The sequence below is a fragment of the Anoplopoma fimbria genome, chromosome 2 (genome assembly GCF_027596085.1).
Source record: "Anoplopoma fimbria isolate UVic2021 breed Golden Eagle Sablefish chromosome 2, Afim_UVic_2022, whole genome shotgun sequence".
NCBI classification, from domain to species: domain Eukaryota; kingdom Metazoa; phylum Chordata; class Actinopteri; order Perciformes; family Anoplopomatidae; genus Anoplopoma; species Anoplopoma fimbria.
In genome coordinates this window covers 32,276,129-32,294,525 of record NC_072450.1, presented here as the reverse complement: position 1 = coordinate 32,294,525, position 18,397 = coordinate 32,276,129, and the positions used below count along the sequence as shown (strand labels likewise).

The window sequence follows — 18,397 nt, the reverse complement described above, 5'->3', positions numbered from 1 at the left end:
ACGTTCCAGAACTCAGACATTTAGTTTACTTTGTAGATTAAAGAAATGACTTAGCATTTTCTACATTAAAGACTTAACAGTAAATCACTTGTATAAATATTTCCCAATTAGTTTTCTGAAGATTGACAAAAATCTATTATTTGACTAATTGACAGTTTTTGATCATCAGCATGAAATAATGCTGCTAATGCAATGTTTTGCTGTCAACAGACAAAGAAAGGGCCCAGAACCACCGCACAGTTGCCACAGTTTGGACCAATGGTTTTAAAAAAAAAAAAAAAAAAACAATCTCCAGCTCTATAAAACATGGAAACCTCCCTTTGACATGTGAATGGGATTTTCTGGTTCTGCATTAGTTTGGTGGAATGAGCAGTGCATGGGGGCCCTGCACACGAGTTCAGTACCTTGTCAACATAACCCTCAGGGGCCAAAGCAATGCATTAAGCCATGCACAGGCATTAGGCCTACATAAACATGAATAAATAACACAGGACTGGATCCAGGCAATACGCCAAATAAACATGGCACAGGGAGACAACAGGGACTCCTCTTGTCTCTCTCATGTTGCTTTATTATTTATGAAGCTGTGTGTGTGTGTGTGTGTGCGTGTGCGTGTGTGTGTGTGGATGAGCCAGGTTGTAGTTGAATAAGAGGATCCCAAGACAACAACAGACTCAAAATAATCCTCTCCATACCCCCTAAATACAGCAACCGCTGCTGCCATGATGCATCAAGCCATCAGGTAGATCATGCATACAAACTGAGCAGAGACAGGCGTGTGTGTGTGTGTGTGTGTGTGTGTGTGTGTGTGTGTGTGTGTGTGTGTGTGTGTGTGTGTGTGTGTGTGTGTGTGTGTGTGTGTGTGTGTGTGTGTGTGTGTGTGTGTGTGTGTGTGTGTGTGTGTGTGTGTGTGTGTGACCAGAAAAGCAAGATAAGCTGGTAGCAGTAAAATAAGCCGAAAGTCAGAAGTGTCGGTGTGTCTCTAAGCAGCCTGGCTCGATCCCCGTGCTGCACATCTAACTGGTTCTGGAGCAGCTTATGTTCCGCATAGAAATGGTTTACATGAAAGCGTCTTTCTTTCCAAACTCCTTTTGAACTAGCAACACCAATCCCGAGAGGCGTTCTCTTCAGAGGGAGAGAGCGATTAGAGACCCGGATACATCGGCCGGGCTTCCCGTTGCTGCAGATTTACCTTAAGGTTCTTCTCCGAACCACGGAAACCAACCCGAGAAACTCTTCACAAACCCCTCGACCCCACGACAAGAAGTGGCTTCATGATAATACAGTTTCAGCGATCTACGTATGCTTACAGATGCTTACAGATCAGAGAGGATGTGCTTCTACTTTTTGTAATCTGCCTGATCTACACGCTCGCACGCTGGGTCTGCGGGGTTTTTTTGCAGCCTACCATGCCGTTACACCGAACCATGTCGACACATCTTTTAATAATGTTCTGTTCAGCGTTTATCTCAAAAATACTGCAGAACCAAATGATGCTGCGATCCCTTCCTCACCAGAGGTTTTTCCCCCCTTTCATTCCTGCTCCTGAGTCGTTTTTTTTGGAGATCGCATCGACAACTCGGCTCACTCTTGTCACAGATGAATGATTCAAACTGTGTCACGGTGACTAGAGCACAGTGGAAGGGCGACGAGATGAGTCGTCACCTGTTGGCCTGATAAACACATGGATCTATTGGGTTTATGCATACAAAAGAACAAATGAGGAAGAACGCATCAACTGCTGTGGATAAACATATACTGTACTAGAAAAGCACATGGAGTCAGTCAACCAGAACAGCGCTATCAGCCTTCAACTCTGAACAGAAGTACTAACTGTGTTTCCTGCGGTTGTTTCCAGAATGGACTTCGATGACGAAGACGGAGAGGGGCCGAGCAAATTCTCAAGGTGAGCGTGAAAGCAGAGAAAGCAGAGAAAGCAGCGGCGAACCACGTGTGAATGTTTTAGAGAAGGGAAGCTTCGTTAGTTCCTGTTTCAGGGTATCTGCAGGTGTGCTCAAATTAAAGTTGCATAACATAATATAGCGTTACGCCAGCTGGTAGAAGTAAAAGGTGTTAAAGAACCCTGCAGACACGCTCCGTTTGGAACAGGCCTGGTCTTTCCTCTCCGTCATGTAGAGAGTAAGTCTGTAGGATGTACATTACAGAGTGAGTGCTCTGTGTCTGAGCGGACAACGCGGCACTGATTTGGATCTGATAAGTTGAGTGATGACAGTGAGGAGGAGGAAGGAGGAAGAGGAACTGCACTCCTGATAATGGACCCTAGCACAACATGTATGATTTATTGGGCTACAAGAAAGCTCCATACTGTCACTGTGAAAGGGCTTTTCACCGTACATGTACTTATGTACATACGCTAGAAGAAAATAGGTCATTATAATTATCCCCTTAGCCAGGAGCTTATGTTCCCTCTGCTTCTCAGCGTGGGCCACACAATGATGCAAAGAGTGTCAACTATTAGCCAATACTTAACAATAACTGAATTAACTGGATAACACCCTTTTGAATCACCTCCTACACCTTCTTTGAAACCAATGATATCCTGGATAATAACTGTGGGGGTTTTTTTTCACAGTCTATAGCAATATATAGATTATTTACAAATGATTTCGAACAAACACAGTTCTGTTGTACATTTGATGTCAGTTTGTATATTCCGTCGCTGCCTTTCTTGCGTTAAAAGTCCAGTAACGTCAGCGGTTCGGTCTGGGAGTTAAAATAACAGACGTGAATGTAGGCCACGAGTATAAAATACAAGCCAGAATGTAAGAAAGCTGTCCTAACGGAGAAGAACAGGTTGCACCAGTATGTTTTTGGTTCGGTTTCCCCCCCCACGATCTTCCCATCTCGTGCGTTATTATGTGACAATCCTTGCATGTGAGCGATTGGACAGAGATGCTGCTCCCGTATGAGTACGCTGTGTTACATGTTAAAAAAGTTAAAATAGGTTTTTTTTTCTGTCTGTAAATATAATATTTCAGTTATTGTTGTTTTTCTACTGTTTTTTTAATTTATTTTTTTATTGCTTATTTATAAATTTTTTTTTTTTTTTCTTTTTTTTAAATTGTGTTTTTTTTGTTACTTTTTTTTTTATTTCATTTTTTTTATTTATCTTGTCTTCTTCTACTATGTCTCTTGTGTGCACTTTACTCTACGCTGCTGTAAGCCTGCAAATTACCCCCTTTGGGGGACTAATAAAGGACTATCTTATCTTATCTTATCTTATCTTACATGCTGTGTCCTCTCTCTCTCCTCCGCAGGTATGATGGGGATGATCAGATTCCTGGTGGGGTTAAGGACAGATTCTCCAGGTAGGCGTAGCCAGCTGGGCCCACACAGGATGGTCCCACATCTCAACAGACTGTGCAGCCTGCTTCACTTGCACATCTGCTCTGATCCCAAGACAGGGAAACACCAACAACTGGTGCCAAAATACATTAGGTTCTACATTGGTATATTAGAATATTATCATATTATATATTAGAAACAATTAAGTATATCACAGCAGCGAAGCTCTCTCTAACCAATCACGTGGCAGTCGCTTTTCAAACTGGGCACAGCGGAGTTGGCTTGGTCAACTCAGCTAAGCAGAAGATGCTGTTTTTGTATCAGATGCCACATAGACGGGGAATGAAAACGACAGCTGGACAATTCCAAACAACCATAAAGAGCTATACCGGACAAACGACGTCTGCCGTGTTCACACGCTGACTCGTTTGCAAAGATGCGCCGTGTTTTTCTCCCAAGCCAGTCAGAGCAGACTGAGCTTTTCAGAAGAAGTATACAGGTATAATCTGATAGACAGTGTGAGGGGAAAGAATGCGTGTTTTTTTTAACATTGAAGCGTTTTAAACCCAAAATACAACAGAATCTGGAAAATGAGCACATGTCCCCTTTTAAGCCCTTTTTGGACACAAAGCCTTAAAATGTCAATAAAGACACGAAATACCACAAACAAACTCAGTTTTTCCCACTTCAAGCATCACTAAAACACCCACAGTGTCAAACATCCAGCAATTAGACACATCCCTTCTGGAAGAAACACGAGTGTCCTCAGCCTCAGTGAATAGTGCCAATGATGTATTATTGAGTCTGAAGGGTACTTTGTACAAATACCAATCAATCAAAGTCAATTTCTCATCAACTCCTTAATGGCTGAGCTGCGTTGACAAGCACTCAGTCAGAGCAGATATTCATCTTCAAATTGAAGAATGAGGAGTTTTATTCAACCACACACACCATTAATTAATTGTTGATCCCGACAATTTATTACAGATTTCAGGCCGTATACCATCACCTCGTTAAAAGTGTGACTTAAGTGGTGAAATCATTCCTCCCAGCATTTCGGTTTTGGACTAAAACGGAGCGCAAGTCAATGGGCGACGCCTCAGCAGGGCTTCTACTGGTTCCCCAGTCTGCACTCTCCAAGCGTCTAACTGCAATTTTCTCTGTTTCAGAGAGAACCACAGTGAGATCGAGCGACGCCGGCGTAACAAAATGACCCAGTACATCACTGAGCTGTCAGACATGGTCCCGACCTGCAGCGCCCTGGCCCGGAAGCCCGACAAACTGACCATCCTGCGTATGGCCGTCTCCCATATGAAATCCATGAGGGGCACCGGCAACACGTCCACTGATGGGGCCTACAAGCCCTCCTTCCTCACTGAACAGGTACCCAGAGCTCTATCATACATTTAACACGTCCTTGGACTGGTTCTTGACCACGTTAAATCAGAGGCGTTTACTTCAATACTCTTATACTTAAATGTCAAAGACTTGTTTCTTTTTCTACTAATTTAGTTATAAAAATAACTGTGGGAATGCTAGTTGGAGAGAAAGCGATCTCAGTCAGTTATACAGCTGCTTTTTTCAGGCTTTCGGGAGGCGTCGGAGTAAAGTTCTCCCCCCAATGCAATTGAGTAATGATTTGGGTTTTGAGTAACGTGGCAGCGGTCAAATCTTGTGAGCATTCGGGTCAGCTCTAAATCTAGATGTAAGCGTACATCGAGATTTACTTTCTACAGTAAAGGTAGATAGACAGAACAGAAACTTGACAAAACAAATGACTTAATGAAACGTAAACTCGGTTAATTTTAGGCGTCGTTTCAGAAGCAAATACAGCATTATATATATACCGTATTTTCCGCACTATAGGGCGCACTGGATTATAAGGCGCTCTGTCAATGAATGGTCTATTTTCGATCTTTTTTCATATATAAGGCGCACCGGACTATAAGGTGCATTAAGTGAAACAAAACAGTCAGTCAGTCAAACTTCCTCCACTTCCGTACCATTGATTCATTAATGTTGAATTCTCTCGCAGCTGCTCTATTCCCATGTTCTACTGCGTGACTGACAGCCTTGAGTTTGAAGTCCGCGTCGTAAGCGTGTCTCTTGACAGGAGCCATGTTGGGTCCTTATACACACACACTGTAATATGATGGTGAAGCACAGTGTGTATTACTCCGCGACGCTCCTGACTACGGTAGCCGTGATGCTGCTGCGGTGCGGCTTTGTAGTTTACCAAAGTCGTACTAAAACATGTTGACAGAGCGCCGTGTACCACACAAAACCGCTTCGAGGTCAGTAAGCACAACCAGAATTAATCCATATAAGGCGCTCCGGATTATAAGGCGCACTGTCGTTTTTTGAGAAAATTAAAGGCTTTTAAGTGCGCCTTATAGTGCGGGAAATACGGTATATTTATCATGAGTATATGAAATATAATGCATCGTTATACGGTAAATGAAACCTCCTGAAGTATGGAAAATGAATGAAATGATCTCTGTTATAGCAAGATTCATGTTACTGTATGTAACTGCATTATTATTATTATTATTATTATTATTATTATTAATAATAATCAGATATTATATTTAATAGTGTAATAACTGAAGAGCTCATTTGGCTGCCCAATGAGAACTTTTACTTTATACTTTAGGATTTTGGATGGATGACTTTTACGTGTAACGCTGTTTTGTTTTTTTATTTATTGTGGTACTCGTCTTTTACCTTAGTAAAGAATCTTAGTAGTCCCTCCTCCACTGGTATTAACCATGACTCTGGTTCAGTCCCTTTATCCTCCGAGGTGTCAGAGTCAGAAGCTCTCGTTGTCTCTTCCTCATCTTATTTAAAGAATCAGCTAAAGACCGCTTCCTGTTCAGCGGTTGATGGAGAAGCCAAAAAACTCTACTCAAGTTTAAAGCCCTGCTGCTAGTATTCAAGGACAAAATAACTAAGAGTAAAAAAAAAGTATTGAGTAACTTAAATAAAATAATGATTTAAAAAAAAAAAAAAAAAAAAACACTGAAATGCTCTTTTATTTGATGTGAATCTGACTGATGTTATTTTTTCAGATACACATTTATGATGAAATGTCATCCGTCAAAACAGCAGACAATATTTTCCAGTTTGTATCTCTCAAGTGGGATCACTAAATCTGACATTAATATCATACTCTTATTAAGTTCATGTTTTTTTTACCAGATTTTCTTTTTAATAAATCAAATAAAATGTGTTTATAATAGACGTAAAAAGACCAGTATAGATGTCCTATTTGTGTAACGAGGTAACTTAAGCTAAACGGATCGTTTTGAAGCGTCTCCCCGTTGCCATGGCGTTTCTTTTGCGAAGGAGCGTCTCTTTCCAGTGTTTAATCAGTGCACCTGTTTGTGCCTTTTGAGCTCATGTACCGTTCTGCTCCCTGTAGGAACTGAAACACCTGATCCTGGAGGCGGCGGACGGCTTCCTGTTTGTGGTTGCTGCGGAGACGGGTCGGGTGATATACGTGTCAGACTCGGTGGCGCCCGTGCTGAACCATCCCCAGTCCGAGTGGTTTGGCAGCACTCTGTATGAGCAGGTCCATCCCGACGATGTGGACAAGCTGAGGGAACAGCTCAGTACTTCAGAGAACTCCATGACAGGTAGAGGAAGTACTCTCACATCAGAGGATCGGCGGTTCAATCCCCAGCTCCGCTATTCCATGTCGTTATGTGTAAGGTTAGTTAGAGTCCTAATTGGACAGGTGGCACCTTACATGGTAGCTAGCCCCTTTCATCAGTGTGTGAATGGGTGTGAATGGGAGGTAGCAGAAAGGACCAGTCCCAAAGATCCTAGAAAGACACGATTACCCATCCCAAAAATCAGCTGATGGAGGGGAAAAATCAATGCAAAAACGACAATAATTTCCGTGGGCAAGATGGTAAATGGATGGGCATAATAAACAGTAGACGCACTAATAAGAGGAACAATAATCGAATGCTCTGTTTATAAAAAAAAAAAAGAAAGAAGAAAAGGAGCACTAAGCTGAACTGAAACTACAAATCCCCCCGCCAAAAAAAGTCACTAAATCACGACAAGAAACACAATCTTGAGTCATTCTCTAATATCTCAATACTCTTATTACTGTCAAATACAACATGTGCCACCTGCTCACAGTGCCCACTAGAGGGCAGCATTGTCTGTTAAATGCCTTTTTTTTGAAGTTCCAGCATTTCTCAAGAGCTCAGTTTCATTCGGTGGAACTAAAGCAGAACGTTTCCTCCTCCACCTCCTCCTCCTTCTTCTTCTTCTGCGGCTCACTGTTTCAAACAGTCGCTGTGAGCCTGTTGCAGCTCACTGACGGTGGAGGACTGAACTGAAAATCAGACGGAACGCCAGCTGTTGGCGTCTGTAGTTCTTTTTGGGGTGGAGTGGTACAACAGGGAATATATTTGCATATCTTTCTGAGATTCCAAACACATGAGCCGGTCCTGCTGAACATGTGACACATTCCCACCACTCTGAGCTGTAGGCTAGTTCGATCCTTTGTGTACAAACGACAACTCTGATAAGTAATGATAATAATAATAACAACTGCATTATGTAGCAAGGGGTTTATGCGTGATTTTTTTGGAGCTAACGAGTCATATACGTACATAAAATACCAAGATTTATTTTCCCCGTGTCTGGGCTGGGTATGAGTACAGCTTTTATTCCCAGCATGCATAGTCATGCAGAGAGAGAATGGCGTGTGCTCCATGATGTAATCTGGTCAGTCATGCGTTTCCCATGGTCATCAGCCTGCTCTGCTCTGCCTGTTTCAGTCGCCTTCATATTAGTAAGATTCAGAATCCCATTTCCATCTGGGAAGGATCAGTCCCGGAGATCGTGTCAACACCTTCCTTTTCTCCACCTGAATGAAGACCCACTGTAACTGTGATTAAGGAACATAAGGAACCTCAGGGGGGGGTCCTTTCAAAGAGTTCTTCTGGGGGCCCCCTGTGGCCAAAGGAGAACAAGTTTTTGACTAATCTGGTTCCCAACAAACGCAGTTATGAAGGGATTTGAATTTATTCTCACGGTGTCGCGGTCACCGCCTCAGTGCGAGAAGGCGTTGACAGTTTTTATAAAAGTGAAACACCAAAACAAGACTCAAGAGGGTCACGGTGAACTCTGTGCTGTGTTGGAGTAGGTTTCCTCTGGCAGCTCCACTTGTCAGCTGTCTCTATGGGCCTCCACAGGAATGTCTCAATGCCAGTAAATAGAATAGAACAATTCTCACACGCAGTGCAGTTGGATGTTAGTCACAGTCTGATAAATCGGGCCCCAAGAGGGCCTTTTTATTGTAAGTTAATAATAATAATAATAATAATGATAATGATAATAATAATGATAATAATAACTTTATTCATATAGCACCTTTTAAAAACAAGGTTTACAAAGTGCTTCGACAGACAAGCCAGCAAAACAGTGCAATAGAAGAATCGTTAGGATAAAGTTAAACAAAGAAACAAAATGAACTAACAAGTGACAATCAAATAAATAAATAAAATAAATAAACAAAATAAATAAAATCAAGTGAAATAGGTAAAGTATAGTAAACGAATATAAGATAAAATACTAAGACCAAATGAAAACGAAACATTAAAACGGCGACATCACATAAAAGCCATTCTGTAAAAATGTCTTTTAAGAAGTGATTTAAAAAGAGATTACTGATTCTGCAAGAAAGGAACGTGCTGCCCTGAGTGTATTCCGAGTGGACATTTGATGATTTCGGAGGTATTAGTTATGCACATGAGCCCTAAACAGTTATCTTTGTTGCAACCAAAAGGCTGAGAGATAAACTATTTGAATCTGAAATAAGTGGGAGTTTATTCTTCTGTTGTACCTGTCCTAAAAAAACAGCTAAACAGGTCTTTAGATACCTGGTGATTATTGAGTGTTACCCAGAGGAACCGGGCTCAACTTCAGTTTGGGCTCAACTTCAGTTTGGGCTCCGTTTGGGCTCCGTTTGAGCCTCAGCCCAGCATATTATATTTATATATATATATATATATTTATATATATATATATTAAATATATATATATATATTTATATATATATATATTTATATATATATATATTATATATATATATTATATATATATATTATATATATATATTATATTTATATATATATATATATATTTATTTATATTATTTATATATATATATATATATTTATATATATATATATATATATATATATTTATATTTATATATATATTTATATATATATTATATTTATATATATATTTATATAATATATATATATTATATTTATATATATATTTATATATATATATATATTCATATATATGAATTTACTGGTGTTTTTAATTTGACCTGCTGGTTTGTGTGTCAACAGGGCGGATTCTGGACCTGAAGACGGGAACAGTGAAGAAGGAGGGCCAGCAGTCCTCCATGAGGATGTGCATGGGCTCCCGGCGGTCCTTCATCTGCCGCATGAGGTGGGTGTGTGTGTGTGTGTGTGTGTGTGCGTGTGTGTGTGTGTGTGTGTGCGTTCATTTATCAGCTGACTGGGTGGAAGTGTTGTCTTGTTTTTTATTCGACTGACTCAGTGAGCAGTCCATCCAGAACCAGGGCAGGTCTTACGTCATCTTGTTTTTCTTTCAAACGCGAGTCACTAATGCAACGTCATGAAACGAATCAGTGTGTATGAGTGTGTTTGTGCGTACTTGCCTGGAAAATCCTGGAATGTCAGGGGTAGTAGCACAACAGCCCAGGTCAGTTTGAGGCCCATTAATTGGCTGTTCCTCATCTTTGTCCCCCTTGAGCGTCCGCAGGACATTTTTTCGACTCCGGAGACCAGAGCTGTCTGTGAGAATATGGATCGATGAGCAAGAAATACGATATATGAAATATTATTCGCCGAACAGTCGGAAGATAGGCAAGACTTGACCCTAGATGTCACTATTTTTCCACACTAGATTTAGATGAAGGCTCAGCGGCTAAAGGGAAGCGTGCTGAAAACAAATGGAGCCTCTGATATAAAGGTCACATCTGCTTTGCAACTGTACATGGTTGGCGTCCAGGCAAGCTGGAACAGCAGGAGTTTGGTGTAATGTGGCAGCCAGTCAGCGCTATGTAACTCACAAAGTGACAGCCATTAAACCTTAACAAAGACATGAGTGGCAGTTTTGTTTCTTTCAGCTGCTGCCCACACAGCACATTCAAGAGTCCCGCTGAGCTGCTTCTAATTAGCCCCGGTGTTTCATTGGTGATTGATTGTGGTGTTCAGGCTGTTATTCCCGCAATTAATCATAATATGAGGGGTCTGTGTAGAGCGATCAGGGTGAGTCAGAGACACGGGAGGAAACTAGATGTGAGATACCAGCAGAGGTAAAAAAGTTCCTTTATTTATTTATATATATATTTATTTATATATATATTTATTTATATATATATATTTTTTTATATATATATATTATTTATTTATATATATATTTATATATATATATTTATTATATATATTTATTTATATATATATTCATTTATATATATATTTATATATATATTTATATATATATCTATATATATATATATATATATATATACACACACACACACACACACACACACACACACACACACTGGCCCCCCCGATCCGAGTCCTTGAATACTGGAATGCTGATTTAGAATCCCCTCTGATACTGTATTGATGATGATTAATAATGAGCGAGTTATTTTCCAGAGCTTACTGAGTTTAGCCACCGTTCATATTGACGACGCCGGTGTCGGAGTCATCAACCACAGCATCCAAATAATGATTCACATCCATGTTGTTATTATGGAAATACCAAGTGTAGCTGCTTTAAGGACTCCTACATGTCAACATGTCCGGAACAAGTATCTTTAGGAGATGTTGGGATCACTTGCAATTCTTATTGACCAGTAAGATAAGATAAGATAATCCTTTATTAGTCCCGCAGCTGGGACATTTACAGGATTACAGCAGCATAGGGTATAGTGCAAAACAAGAGACATAGTAAAAGAAAAACAAGATCAAATACAATGAAATAAAAAAAGAAGTATTATAAACAAGTATTCCATGGCTTCTAAGTGACGACTGGCCCACCAGCAGGCTTTTAACTAACAGTTGTGACGGTGTGCAAACACCAGCTCCTTAATGCCGAACAGCAATAATATATGACTCATACCTGCATGTAAAACTGATAAACAGCACGTGAGAACCTTGAGCAACGTGCCTTTCTATCCTGACGTGACACCGTGAGTAGATAAACTATCTAATTATTGCCAAATGTCTCTCTGTCCGTGTGCTCTATGATGTCAGGATATCAGTTTGGCCCATTACTCATTGGCTGCAACCTTACATCAAAGCAGCTTTGACTGCCACAGGGCTCGTCGGAGCTCGTGTTTAGTTTAACCGAATAACACACTACTTGCTGACGCGCTGCACTGGCCGTAGCCTTGTTTTGTCTGGATGGTACGCAGAGGGGGGGGGCCTTGCCAGTCGCACGAGAGCCTCCGCGTGGCACGCCTGTTAGGACGTTGTTGTTGGATTGGCATGTTCTTCTGTTCTGTTGCTATTCCAGGCTCTGCATAATTCAAACAACATGCTGCCGGGACACTCTGAAGGAGCCCTGCGAGGAAAAACAGTGAAACTCAACCGCTTCTGTGACGCGTACATAGACATGGCTGAGAGGAACAACGCAGCGCATTTCAGGGAAGCCATTATGAGATCCAGAGCAGGCTTATTTAACCATCAGAGAAACACGAGAAAAACAAACTCTTGACTGTTTACCACTGACCTTAAAAGAAATTCAGCTGGAAGCAATGGCTGCCTCCAGTGTTTGACTTGGACTTCACTCTACACACTGAGCGGGGATAACATGTAGTCAGTGCTACATAAACTGCCCTGACCAGACATTGGCAGAGTGTAGCCGCTAGGGATGCAATATAGTAAATATAACCCGTATAATGGTAATAAGGCTCTGATGTTTTTGTTATGGCAGGTGGGTCTAAAAGGCTCCTGACTATAATTTTCGCCACTCTCCTTAAAATCATTTCAACTGTCAAAAACTCTAAATGCTGTGTTTTAGTGGTTATTTGCATAAAAAGAAACACACAGATCAAAAGATTATGATATAAAAGACTGTATTTTTATTGATTTTAAAACAGTCTTGTCATTAGTAGTCTTTATGATACTTTCAAGCTGTTTAGAGCTAGTTAAACATGCCATAATTCATCTTTAATATCTATTTCATATAAGATAAGATAAGATAATCCTTTATTAGTCCCGCAGCGGGGAAATTTGCAGACTTACAACAGCGCAGAGTAAAGTGCACACAAGAGACATAGTAGAAGAAGACAAGCTAAAAATAAAAATAAAAAATAAGATAAAAAATAAATAAAATAAAAAATGAAAAATAAAAATAAAATAAAACAAGTATTATAAATAAGCAATAAAAAAAAAACAGTAGAAAAAAACAACAATAACTGAAATACTATATTTACAGACAGAGAAAAAAACAACTATTTCAACTACTTTTAACTTTTTTAACCATTATTGCACAGTGCAATGTATTGCACATATTACTGTGAAAGCAGTAATTTCATTGTTTTTTTGTTTTTTTTTACTGAGAGCATGAACGCATCATAACGTAACTCAGAGGAAGCTCCCATACGTTAGCTGCAGTGCTGTGACGTCACTAGCCCTCCGGACAGATTTGTTGTTCTCAATGTAGCTGATAATATTAGTCCATTTACAGCAAAATAATCTTCAACGGACTAATTAATTCGTTTCCGTTGTTTGCTGGTTCCAGTCTCAAGTTTATGAGCGTGTTGTGATGTATTGGAATAGAAACTGATAGAGATAGTGTCTACAGGATCTTTTTTTTTTTTATCCATCCAACTACAACAAAACACAAATTGGGTCATGCATGTAAATATCTCACCATTCTTTTGACAGCACATATATGTTGGATATCTTAATGCCACTATCTAACCAATGCAAAACAACAACTGTGCACACGTCTGCCAGGGTTTATGTCCGTGTTACAGGATAATCACACTTCTCTGTCGAATTATAGACCTGGAAAAGTGTGGAAAATGTCCTGCTGATCAAACCCCCAATCGGCTTTGCCCAACATCCCTACATCGGCCCTACATTGTCCACAAATAGGCATATATCAGCTTCATTTTCCAAAATAAAAATCAGGAAAAAGTGCATTCCATTTATCGTGCTGAATGTTAAAGTTCAAAATATGACCAGACATTTCTCTGGAATAATACTACTTCCTTACTATTTACTATGAACTTATTGAATTTGTATTTGTTTACTGCACTTATCCTATTCGTAGTAGTTTGTAGCACTTATATATTCGTTAGTCTGTGCAATTATTGTTTTCGTAGTAACTTGCCTCTGCACTATACTTTTGCTCTGGTTTATGCTTTAAGATGCTTGTTTAAGAAAGGAGATGCACTTATGACTTCTGGTGACTAGTAGTTCTCTTGAATACCTATGTTGAATACACTTCCTGTAAATAAAAAAATGACTGTAATGTAATGTAATGTAATTTAAAGGGACAGTGCCCAGGGTGTAGTGGCATCTAGTGGTGAGATTGCAGATTGCAACCAACTCAATACCCCTCTGCTCACTCTTAAAAAAACAAACAAACATAGTTCCGCCGTGGTGTACTTTAGGACCTTCACCTCGCCTACTTTAGGAGCAGCGGAGTCAGGCGGCAGCTGGCAGCGCCACAGTTTGGCGCTCGGTAGCTCGCCGGTTTCTCAAGCGTGCTGGAGATCTGAGGGTGGCCTTCAGGTCACACCAAAACACGAGAGGCTCTCTTCTAGAGCTCCAGTTTGGTTCGTCCGTTCTGGACTGCTGAATAAACATGGAGGTCTCCCCTGAAGAGGACCTGCTCCCTACGTAGATATAAAGGGCTCATTCTAAGCTCACGAAAAACACAACGGCTCTTAGATTCAGGTGGTTATACGCTAATGAAAGTATAGTTATGAATAATTTATCATTTATGCTAGTCCCGTCAATAGATTTGATTTGATTTGACGGATTATTATTATTATTATTATTATTAGGATTATCATGTTAATCCTCGTGAACATGGCATTTCACTTCTGTTCAACAATAAAACATTTTTTGGGGGGCTACCTAAACCCTTCTTATTGTTTTAATATATCAATAATTTAAATTGGATTACCATTAAACTATAAAACCAGATGACTACATTCCATTAAACTATAAAACCAGGCCAATAAAGGACCTTTTTTTTTTTTTTTTTTGTGTGTGTTTTGTGTTGTTGCATGTTTTAACATTAATGATGAAATGATGTTAATTGAATGCGTCAGAGAACGTGGGCAGCTGGCAGTGGGGAATGTGCTGAACTGTGTAATAGTAATGGAACAGAGACCAACTTCCATCTCTGAAGAACTAACATTCTCCTCATGGAACAGTGAAGAGCGTGTAGCAGCATGGTGTGGTGAAGTAACAACATTTTATTTGTCCATAAAGAGAGGATCATGGGAGCTGTGTCGGTACATGATGGATGTTGTTAGACAAGCAGCTGTATGTGTGCTGCCTCCTGCTGTACCACTGGAATGTAATGTATGCCTTTGTCTTCATTTTGTATTTGTATGCAGGTGCGGTACCGCTCCTCTGGATCACATCTCCCTAAACCGCCTGTCCAACATGAGGAAGAGATACAGGTACAGGAACTTCCTCTCTAATCCGCTGTAATTACTCCCTGCCTCACTCCCCCCTCTCTGGAGGACACGCTCCAGTCAGCTTTCAAACTCCTGTTCCAGTGCGACCGGCTGTTGACAGTCAGCAGATCAAATCAAAATCATATGTGATTGCAAAGATTCAGAAAGTTGACGGGGTTTGTCCCCAAGATGCTGAGATGCAGATGAGTTGAGAGGAGTGGACGAAGAGGTTGGCTTCATCTCGGTCACCTTCAGCTGTTACCCACGCTCGCGGCACAGACTGTATATAAGAAGTGGACGTAGTCACATGACCTCACTGATTTGTGTGACTACTGTTTTTAACTGAACGCTGAATAAGACATTTTAAGGACGTTACGACTAACCCCCATGAAGTGAAAACGCACTATGAAACGATTAAAATTACAAGACCAAAATATGGACAATGTAGTGGTAGTGACCTGTCAATCACAAGGTAGCTCCACCCTAAAGCATGCCCTGCTTCGTGGTCTGTTTGACTCTAAATGCCCCCTGATGGCCGTTAGAGAGACTGCAGGTTTAAGGCACTTTTCACATTGCTTCACTCTTCAGAACAGGAGGTTGCTGCTGCCTGGATTGCAGAAATAAAGCTTTACAATCAGCTTTAAGGAATTTTTTTTTTTAAGCCCAGGATTGATTGGTCACTCAGGCGTCATCAGGCAGCCCTGAACGTCTGATTGGTGCATATTTTAAGGGTCGTGTACAGCCCGACAGGAAGATCTGCGTACAGAATTCAGGGCGTTGCAAAATGACTGTTCTCTCTGTGTAAATGTAATCATAACATTGACCTAAAAAGATAAGGCAGTGCTCCTTGTAGTAAAGACGATATCGATTTCAATGGAACTAAACTGATAATGACAATGTAGCAGGTTATGTAACATATATTTTCCGACACTACTATTTTTTTTTTGTAATGATAATCAATTCTGTCATAATATCATATTGTATTATTTGTATGTAGATGTAGATGTAGTCTTAAATATGTGCGTAAATATGATATAAACAGTGTTTGTTTACTAAAGCCATCACTTGAAGCAGGAGGAGTATTTCATGTCTGAGAGAGCCTGTATTAAGATAAGATAAGATAATCACACAAGAGACATAGAGTAAAGAACAAGAAATAGACAAGATAAAAGTAAAAATTGAAAATAAAAAAAACAAGTATTACAAAAATGAAATAAGTAACAGAAAGTAACAAAAGAAACACAATTTAAAGGAAAAAGCTCACAGGTGAGCAGGAGCTGCTGTAAGAATGTACCAAAATGTACCTAACATTGTCTGTGTGTGTGTGTGTGTGTGTGTGTGTGTGTGTGTGTGTGTGTGTGTGTGTCTGTGTGTGTGTGTGTGTCTGTGTCTGTGTGTGATGGACAGGAATGGCCTCGGACCCTCAAAAGAAGGAGAGGCTCAGTACTCTGTGGTGCATTGCACTGGCTACATCAAAGCATGGCCCCCTGCAGGTAAACAAACACACACACACACACACACACACACACACACACACACACACACACACACACACACACACACACACACTTCCTGAGCTGGATGCTCCGGTCTCTATCCCTGCTTAACCCAAACTTCACCTCGCTACATGAGTCCCTGCTCCGAGTGTGCAGCCTGATCTAACCTAAGGCAGCTGTGCACAGCTCTGGATCAGGACCCGGATTCTACCACAGAACCACAACACGGCCTGCGTGGTTCTTGTAGCCCTTCCAGTAGAGCCGTAAGCATTCAGATGAAGCTTTGTTGAGATTCTGGCCCCATCTCGTGACCTGTGCTCACGTACAGAGCAAAGCAAACATTTCAGATCTTTTGTCTCCGTCTGAGTTTGACTGCCGGAGTGTTTTCGCAGTCCGTCTTGCGGCTGAGGAAATTCCCGACTGACAGTACAGGTGTTTGCTGTAACAACAAGCCTGTCTGTGGAGGGACTTCATGTGAGCTCCAGGTGTTCTTCTGGTCCTCCCTTCTTCTGCTCCAGTATCTGTACACTCAGGAAATGGAGTCTCTGCAACTCATCATATCTGCAGCTTTTTTTTTTTTTTTTGCATTCATGCTGCCTTCTAAATATCCCCTTAGAGCAGCAGTTCTCTCAGTTTTTTTTTTATGGAGCGAAATAAGAGTGGACTTTGTGGAAATGGCTGCTCCTCTCAACTCGCATACTGTGGTCCAGTCCACACCCTGGAATTAGGTCTGAAGATACGCAGTGAAAATCTATCTTTGGACTATGAACGCGCGGCATAAAAAGGTTTGCACAGCAGCCGCGGTCAGCCAGAATACACATTTGTTACAGTACATTCCAATACTGACATTCATTCACTTTTTCACGAGAAAAGAGTTCGTTTGAAGCTCTCCTGTACCCAGTCTAACTACTTTTGATGTACGCTACACATGCAACGCCTGCCTAGAAAATGTCATACATGTTGGCGTTCATTCTTTACTGTTTTATAGCGGGCGCTATCCAGCCTAGAATATTTATTTGACAATAAGAAAAAAAATGAAAGACACAGAAAAGTGAAGAAATGACCTTTTTGTACTTGTTCAAAAATGCCAACTGAAGCCATCCAGCAGGATTTGTTTAGTTGACCAGATTATAAAATGATAAAATTAAAGTATCTAATGATCAGATATGTCTGAATTAACTTTATCTAGTACAACTCTAGTATCCTGGGGATCTGAGGCACACCAGGTCACACAAGACCTCAGATGCACTTCTCTGACTGCAGCACACACACACACACACACACACACACACACACACACACACACACACACACACACACACACACACACATTGGAATGCTCCCCCCTTGGTCTCAAAGCAGGTGTGTAGATGGCTGAAGTCTTAAAGTAGACGATGGAACTGAACAACATCAAGTAACACATGACTACACACACACACACACACACACACACACACACACACACACACACACACACACACACACACACACACACACACACACACACACTTACAGTACATACACAAAGTGTGTTTTGAAATCATTGACATATGGTTTACTTCCTTGCGCTAAAAATACTCCTTTGGAATGTTCCGGGCACAATACTGCTGGCAGTCATCGGGGGAGACACACGCACTCCTACATTGCAGATGGATAACAGATAGGGTGTACAGTGAGGACCTGAACAGATGCTGCTGACTGAACCGTTAGAGGAGAGGAATGTTAGCCACGGGTGAGCACGGAGTCAGGGATCTGTTTTTTGCGTGGAGAGCAGCTGATGGAGGCTGACCTCTCTCAACTTTATGGTGAAGTCTTATTGTTAACTGGAAGGGAATTTCAGTCTCAGTCTCTGTGATGACGGCATATTAAACAG

At 40.8% G+C, this 18,397-nt stretch overlaps 1 protein-coding gene across 1 annotated transcript in view; it reads left to right on the top strand.

Moving 5' to 3' along the window:
- The window catches only part of arnt2 (aryl-hydrocarbon receptor nuclear translocator 2), a 58,155-nt gene that overhangs the window by 14,833 nt on the left and 24,925 nt on the right, over positions 1–18,397 (top strand). Inside the window, 6 exon segments of the mRNA XM_054618178.1 lie at positions 1,859–1,906; positions 4,476–4,689; positions 6,728–6,941; positions 9,690–9,792; positions 14,966–15,031; positions 16,436–16,521. Coding sequence (XP_054474153.1) covers positions 1,859–1,906; positions 4,476–4,689; positions 6,728–6,941; positions 9,690–9,792; positions 14,966–15,031; positions 16,436–16,521 — 731 coding nt within the window.